The sequence below is a fragment of the Lactuca sativa genome, chromosome 4 (genome assembly GCF_002870075.4).
Source record: "Lactuca sativa cultivar Salinas chromosome 4, Lsat_Salinas_v11, whole genome shotgun sequence".
Lineage (NCBI taxonomy): Eukaryota > Viridiplantae > Streptophyta > Magnoliopsida > Asterales > Asteraceae > Lactuca > Lactuca sativa.
The window spans coordinates 179,132,595-179,141,042 of record NC_056626.2 but is presented as its reverse complement, the minus strand read 5'-3'; the positions used below and the strand labels follow the sequence as shown (position 1 = coordinate 179,141,042).

Genomic DNA, 8,448 nt, shown 5'->3' with positions numbered 1-8,448 from the left:
ATAATTTGATACCCCTCAACTATGTACCGATAGAGGAAACAAAGACCATGCTTATGCAAGTAATAGGAGATCCGGTATATGTAGTGAGAAATTGATAAGATAATCTGTCGTCGGTATAATTTTGGAATTTATGTAATTTATGAAAGTACAAAAAAAGTTAGATTATCGACCGATAGGGACAATCTTACATTGCAAAGTAATCTGTCGCTAAACTGTCTCTGACGTTATAGTCATTTGTAAATATTCCGTCGCCAAATATTCATCTTTATTCCGTGACATATTTTGCAATTAGGTTGGTTAATTAAGATTTGGTTTCGATTATTGGCCTAGGGACGACGACTTCCATCGTGAATTTGAAACTTCTGTTGCTATTAATTAACCATGGTACTACACGGAAACCTCCAATCCATCCGTAAACACTTTCACACACGATGCAATATTCCATATGTAAAACCCTATTTTATTGTTGTGGTCGTTATGACACTAATGTTCGACAAAAATAACTGGTAGCGGGTAGCTTGTATATCGAGTAGCGTTTTGTTAAACGTTACTTGAAATAATATTTGGATTTGTAGCATTTTATTTAAACTAAAAGTTAGAAGCTTGTAGTGTCAAACAATGCTTTCTATTCAAAATGGAGCTTTTTGTCAAACGATAAAAGTTAGAAGCTTTCAAACACTTCTAAATCTATGCCGAACACGTCCAAATTGTTGAGAGGTAAGTTGTGACTCATATTCTTCCAAGAGCTTTACTAAGAGATTTTCAGCTACAAGCATAAATGATATTTTATTGAGGATACAATCGAAGAAATACTACTAGGTATGAAAATACTTAAATAATAAGTACTGATATAAAAGATCCATGAATGACATTAATTGATTAACATGATATTTCTAAAAAAAATTAATGTAGGATTAACCAAACTATGAATACAATGCATAACATGTAGAGAAAAAGTCAAGGAAACATGATAAAATAAATTAAAAAATAAAAGAAAAAGAGATCACAGAGAAAATGAAAATCAAAGAGAAAAAATGAAACTCTAGATTGGTATTGTCCATGCACTTCAAATAAAACTACTTAATTTTGCAGTTAATTGATACGACTTTCATGCATAAACCATTAATACAAAATTAATTCTTCAGAACGAACGACGTCCAATCATCCACGTATTACTTAATCCTCCGTCCAATCAATCATCTCCGCATTCCAGGATTCGGTGTCTATAAAACTGGATTAATGGAAAACAAGACGACCGAACAGACATAACTGCAATCTTTGAAGAACTTGGGAATTTCGAAAGTTAAGGGTGATGGAGGAAGAGAATGTAGATAGCATAATCAGGAGTTTAGGTAGAAGTTTGAGTAGGGCAGCTGGCAGTTTGAGAATGGAAGACGTGTTCTCCATTGGTTATGGCGGCACCCACCATGGAAGGAGCAGCCACCACTCTGTGGAAGACGAAGAGGCGTTGCGCTGGGCAGCTTTGGAGAAACTCCCAACCTACAAACGGATACGAACAACCATCTTCAAGTCTTATATTCCAGCTGATCTTAAAAACCAAACAACAGCTGATAAGTTGCTGTTAGATGTCCGAGAGCTCGACCAACATTCTCAACAAGACTTCATTGACAAGACGTTTAAGGTTGTTGAAGAAGATAACGAAATGTTCTTGAAAAAGTTCAGAGATCGTGTTGATAAGTAAGCCTTGTACTTCATAATCTATTTCATTTCTTGTTATTCTATTTACGTTTTACTGACATGTTGGTTAATTAATTCTCGCCAGATATTGATACTATCTATCAACATGATTACGAAATAATTAATCCCGTTAATATTTCAGGGTTGGCATCGTTCTTCCAACAGTAGAAGTTCGATTTCAAAATTTGACCATAGAAGCAGATTGCTATATCGGTGATAGAGCACTTCCCTCACTACCAAACGCCACCAGAAACACTTTCGAAGCAATTTTGGGTAATATTGGAATCAGTTTATCTAAAAAAACTAAACTCAGTATTCTTAAAGATGCATCCGGAATTATCAAACCTTCAAGGTACGTATATCATAGTGATTTCAATTTATAAGGATCCCACTGATCATACTAGGAGGGATTATAAGAATATTCACAATCCATGGTTTAGTGGAAATGGCCGAATGAGGTTGAATACTATTATATAATGGATTAAACCAAACATAGTGAAATACCAAGTTGGCATTTATTAACGCATTTGGAGTTCGCAATGCTTTTAGAAATTAAATGATAAAGTTATACACAATCCATTAAATTTTGTATAGTATAACAATTTATATTAATGGGTAACAATGGATTTGTAACGTTACAGAATGACACTTTTATTGGGCCCCCCTTCTTCTGGAAAGACCACACTACTGTTGGCTATGGCCGGAAAGCTTGACCGCAGCTTAAAGGTCATTACTATGAAGTTTAAATTTTCAATACAAACATTAAACATATGATTAAAGCTTAAGTGTAGAATTTACATTTACTATGAGCTCAATGAATTTGAACAGGTTGAAGGAGACATTACATACAATGGTTATAAGCTCAATGAATTTGAACCTCGAAGGACATCAGCCTACATAAGCCAGAACGATGTTCATGTTGGAGAAATGACTGTGAAGGAAACCTTAGATTTCTCAGCAAGGTGCCAAGGAGTGGGATCGAAGTTAGGTAATGCTTTTTTAAATCTTGAAACAAAATATCATATGATTAATTATTAATTAATAACCAAAATATGAAATATAGAAATGCTAGTGGAACTTGCAAGAAGAGAGAAGCAAGCAGGGATTCACCCAGAAGCTGAAGTCGACCTTTTTATGAAGGCAACTGCCATTGAAGGGGAAGCAAGCAGTTTGATTACTTACTATACTCTTAGAGTAAGATATATAGATCCTCTCGAACTCTATAACCTTTATGATCTTATTTACTACAGTTGAAAACTTTATCTAAATAAAAAATTCCTTTTGTCTATTAATTAATGCGTCTATTAATGCAATTAAATTAGATATTAGGCCTGGATGTCTGCCGTGATACCTTTGTAGGTGATGCAATGCTACGAGGAATCTCTGGTGGACAAAAGAAGCGATTAACTACAGGTTATTTTCCTCTCTTTTCGTCTATACAATTTCACTATGTTTAATTATATTGGACGTTGACTTTGGTAAATACTAAATTTGGTTTTGGTCCCTGTAGGAGAGATGCTTGTGGGACCCGCAAAAACTCTGTTTATGGACGAGATATCAACGGGTCTAGACAGTTCCACTACATTTCAGATAGTCAAGTGCTTACAACAAATTGTACACCTCACGGAATCAACAATCTTAATGTCCCTACTACAACCTGCCCCTGAGACATTTGATCTATTTGATGACATCATTCTAATATCCGAGGGACAAATTGTGTATCAAGGACCACGAGAACATGTTCTTGATTTTTTCACGAGTTGTGGATTCATGTGTCCAGAAAGAAAGGGTACTGCTGATTTCTTGCAAGAGGTATATACAAACTACCATTAAGTTAATAGAACCCCAACTTACAAGATTTTCAACATTGTTTTATCTTAATTAATGATAGGTTACCTCTAGGAAGGATCAAGAGCAATATTGGGTAGATAGAACAAAACCATACAGATATATCCCAGTTAGTGAATTTGCTCAACACTTCAAGAATTTCCACGTGGGTGAGAAGTTAAACAATGAGCTTTTACTCCCATATGACAAGACTCAAAGCCATAAAGCAGCTTTAGTCTTCAAAAAATACTTGGTGTCAAACAGGGAGATGCTGAAGGCCTCATGGGATAAGGAATGGCTCCTGTTAAAGAGAAACAGATTCATTTACATTTTCAAGAGTGTCCAGTTTATCATTGTAGCTTTCGTTGGGATGACTTTGTTTTTTAGGACTACAATGCACACTAGGGATGAACAAGATGGTGCAATCTATATAGGAGCACTTTTGTTAAGCTTACTCATAAACATGTTTAATGGTCTAGCTGAAATTTCCCTCACCATAATAAGGCTTCCTGTAATTTTTAAGCAAAGAGACCTTCTCTTTCACCCATCATGGGCTTACACACTTCCAACCTTCTTGCTTCGATTACCAATATCTTTGTTTGAGAGTGTTGCTTGGATGGTCATCGTGTATTATGGTGTTGGCTTTGCTCCTGAAGTTAGCAGGTATCAAAATTTTATTTGCTGAACACGACTCTTTGTGTGGGAAACAACAACACTTTTATTTAGACACTTAAGAAGAATTTACACTTTGAGAGACTACTACACACTTTGCTTTATTTGAGGCGTTTCTTGGATGGTTTGGAGCAAATGAGCTCCACACCTATTTATAGGCCTCTTAGGAAGCTTCTACATACTACAACATTATTGTTCTGTAATTAGTATTTCATTTGTCACATTATAATTTTCTAATCAAAAGATCTATATATATATATATATATATATATATATATATATATATATATATATATATATCCTACTATTGTCTACAGGTTTTTCAAGCATTTCCTGGTAGTGTTTATGATACAGAATGTGTCAGGGGGACTTTTTCGGCTTATTGCTGGAGTGTGTAGGACAATGAACATGGCAAATGCGGGTGGAACACTTGTACTTCTCTTCATATTCTTTTTTGGTGGTTTTCTCATTCCTAAAGCTCAAATTCCTGATATTTGGGAATGGGGTTATTGGCTATCACCACTATCATATGGCTTTAATGCTTTTGCAGTGAATGAGTTCTTTGCACCTAGATGGATGAAAAAAATGGTAAGTAACTAAAAGCATGAAAACTATAATAAAAGGAAGTGTATTCATTATATTTTGTTGTTCACAGAGTTCGGATAATGTAACTACGTTGGGCATAGCAATACTAGAAAATATGGATATACCAACCCAAAGAAGGTGGTTTTGGATTGGTGTTGTCTCTCTTCTTGGTTTTGCTGTTCTATTCAATATTCTCTTCACTTTTGTGCTTATGTATTTTGATCGTAAGTTTCCACTTAGGAATTGTTTCTTCAAGAACTTTTAACTATAACTAACCTTTGATTGTTATATTAATTTATAAGCCCCTGGAAAACCACAACCAATTATCTCCAAAGAAACAACCTTAGGGATGGAGAATCAACAGCATAGTAACCAACAACCAACACTTGAAAAGATTGCATTCAAGCAAGATGTAACTCCTCAATCGTTATTTGTTGCTAATGGAAGCAATTCGAGTAAGAAAAACAAGTTTCAGAAAACATAGAAGTTCACTCACCTAGTCACACTTTTATCAGTTTTACTAACACAATGTATGTCTTCTGTAAAAGGAATTATTGAAATGCAGCTCGGACAAAGTGGATCCAACTCTTATGATTCTAATGAGGGTGTTAGTAGAAAGGGAATGATTTTACCATTTACTCCACTTGCCATGTCATTTGATAGCATCAACTATTTTGTTGATATGCCTCAAGTAATTAAATTCTCATGTTCTTTAATTCAAAACTTAATAAGAATCGTAAAACAAAGTTTATTACAAATCCAATGGTTTTTGTTGAAACAGGAAATGAGAGAAGAAGGGATAACAGAAAATAGGTTGCAGTTACTTAGTGAAGTAACTGGTGCATTTAGGCCTGGAGTTTTAACTGCATTGATGGGAGTAAGTGGAGCTGGAAAAACTACATTGATGGATGTTTTAGCAGGAAGAAAGACAGGTGGTTATATTGAAGGAGATATAAGAATATCAGGATTTCCAAAGAAACAAGAAACTTTTGCTAGAATTTCTGGATATTGTGAGCAAACTGATATCCACTCTCCACAAATAACTGTTCATGAATCCTTGATTTACTCGGCTTTCCTTCGATTGCCAAAAGAAGTAGGCAATGAGGATAAGATGGTGAGGAAATGGGAATGGGAATAATTAAGAATGCAATCAAATTTTGTCAAACAAGATAAGCTAGAAGAAGGCTAGAGATCTAATTTTCTCCTATTTGGTGTCTTTCAGATTTTTGTCCATGAAGTCTTAGAACTAATAGAACTAGGCCACCTCAAGGATGCAATAGTTGGGCTTCCAGGAGTTAGTGGATTATCAACTGAACAAAGAAAGAGGCTAACAATTGGAGTGGAGCTTGTTGCTAATCCTTCAATTATTTTCATGGATGAACCAACTTCTGGACTTGATGCAAGAGCAGCTGCCATTGTTATGAGGGCTGTGAGAAACACGGTGGAAACAGGGAGAACTGTTGTCTGCACCATTCATCAGCCTAGCATCGATATCTTTGAATCCTTTGATGAGTTGTTGCTGATGAAAAGAGGAGGACAAGTGATCTATGCAGGACCACTAGGCAGGAATTCTCAAAACATTGTAGAATATTTTGAGGTATATATGACATGCATATTTTTAAAACCTAGACAATCGATCCTTAATTAATATTGACATATGCGTAAGTGATTAACTAGTCACATATATATAATGCGAACAGGAAATTCCTGGGGTCTCAAAGATTCCAGAAAAATACAATCCTGCAACATGGATGTTGGAAGTCAGTTCTAGTGCTGCAGAGATCCGACTCAATATGGATTTTGCTGAGTACTTCAGATCATCAATCATTCAACAGTAAGGTTTTTTTCTAATGATAATTATAAAGTAACACAAAAATCATGTCTATGCTCTTATGCTCAATAGGAGAAACAAGCATTTAGTGATGCAATTAAGTACACCCCCTCCTGGAGCAGTAGATCTTCATTTTGAAACACAATATTCTCAGTCTACATGGGAACAATTCAAGTCTTGTATATGGAAGATGTGGTGGAGTTACTGGAGAAATCCTGATTATAATCTTGTCCGCAACTTCTTCACATTGGTTTCTGCACTCATTGTTGGAACATTGTATTGGAAGATTGGTGAAATAAGGTCACTCTCAAGTCTCAAACACTTGAACATAACATCACTTATATATGATGATCTTCATCACTCTTAATTTCTCCAACTCTTTCTTCAGGGAGAACACCAACAATTTGAACACCATCATTGGAGCTATGTATGGTGGTGTGTTTCTTGTTGGTATGAACAACTGCCAGACTGTGCAACCAGTAGCAGCCACAGAAAGAACAGTCTTCTATCGAGAAAGAGCAGCTGGAATGTACTCAGTATTACCATATGCCATGGCACAGGTCTAAATTTCAATAAATATTCACAAAATAACAAACCAATGATTTTAAGTTTTAACAAACGGAGATACATTCAGGTGTTTGTAGAGATACCATACGTATTTATTGAAGCCACGTATTACACAACGATAGTGTATGCCATGGTGTCATTTCAATGGACAACATCGAAATTTCTTTGGTCATTTTTCATCAACTTCTTTTCATTCCTCTATTTTACATACTATGGACTCATGACTGTTTCCATCACACCAAACGAGCAAATGGCAGCCATATTGGCAGCTTCATTTTACTCGGTCTTCAATTTCTTTTCGGGGTTTTACATCCCTAGACCTGTAAGTCATTTTCCATGATTATTGATTGTAATAACTTATTCATCTAGAGGCTAAAGTTTACCTATTGGTTAATTTCAGAGAATTCCGAAGTGGTGGGTGTGGTATTATTGGATGTGTCCACTGGCTTGGACTGCTTATGGGTTCATTGTTTCACAGTACCATGATGTTGAGAAAACGATCAAGGTGCCTGGGATGTCATATGAACAGCCCATAAATTTGTATATCCAAGACTATTATGGTTATAGATTAGATTTCATGGGTCCGGTTGCTGCGGTTCTTGTTGGTTTTTGTGTATTGTTTGTTGGCATCTATGTCTTCTGTTTAAGGACATTGAACTTCCAAGTGAGATGAACCTACATCACATATCCTAATACATTTATATGTTTTTCTGAATTCAACTAGGAACTTATTAATGGGTTACATTATCATAAATCATGTCCCATGGTTTTATAAATGGAATATTGTAATTTCATGTATTTGAATATTTACTCAACATCAAATATGTTTCTTGGTTACACTTGCAAAGATTGGCAATTTATGTAATGGGCTATGTATCATAAATCTGATTATGATATTTTATTAAATGCTATCATCGACGGATTAACGCGGAATCATCATTCAAAAAACCCTTGTTGCTATTATCAGCAACGGATTAGCAATGACGGAAATTACTCATGGAACCTCAAGATCATCGTTGTTTATTAGTAAATGTACAATTTTCTGTTTTAACAATGGTTTAGTAGATGTGAATCTGTTCCATAACAAGAATTCACAAATGTAGATTCAAATTTTATACCCGAAAATCAAAACATGAGCATTCGAGTACCAAAATAAATATTAATATTTTATTAGCAAAATAAAAATTCATGTTCAATTGCAAATTATCGAAACCAAATTACAAAAATAAAAGAGTAAAAGTATAGTTAAGGGGGTAATTGTGGCAATT

The 8,448-nt window shown here is 35.0% G+C and overlaps 1 protein-coding gene across 1 annotated transcript; it reads left to right on the top strand.

Moving 5' to 3' along the window:
* The first annotated feature begins 1,226 nt into the window (after positions 1–1,226).
* LOC111907931 (ABC transporter G family member 35) lies at positions 1,227–8,043 on the top strand. The gene is made up of 19 exons (XM_023903739.3): positions 1,227–1,698; positions 1,841–2,050; positions 2,340–2,424; positions 2,527–2,686; positions 2,762–2,892; positions 3,021–3,111; positions 3,209–3,510; positions 3,590–4,188; positions 4,515–4,785; positions 4,853–5,006; positions 5,085–5,237; positions 5,331–5,473; positions 5,564–5,896; positions 6,005–6,379; positions 6,483–6,616; positions 6,686–6,913; positions 7,002–7,173; positions 7,248–7,502; positions 7,581–8,043. The coding sequence occupies exons 1-19, from the start codon at positions 1,313–1,315 to the stop codon at positions 7,851–7,853; spliced, it is 4,455 nt and encodes a 1,484-aa protein (XP_023759507.1). The 5' UTR covers positions 1,227–1,312; the 3' UTR covers positions 7,854–8,043.
* The last annotated feature ends 405 nt before the right edge of the window (positions 8,044–8,448 follow it).

What these genes read in the sequence shown, in the direction of transcription:
- LOC111907931 (XM_023903739.3), top strand. Translation starts at nt 1,313, where the DNA reads ATGGAGGAAGAGAATGTAGATAGCATAATCAGGAGTTTAGGTAGAAGT. An exon ending in TTTGCTCCTGAAGTTAGCAG is followed by an intron (nt 4,189 to 4,514) that starts GTATCAAAATTT and finishes TATTGTCTACAG; the next exon opens with GTTTTTCAAGCATTTCCTGG. An exon ending in GGTTTTACATCCCTAGACCT is followed by an intron (nt 7,503 to 7,580) that starts GTAAGTCATTTT and finishes GGTTAATTTCAG; the next exon opens with AGAATTCCGAAGTGGTGGGT.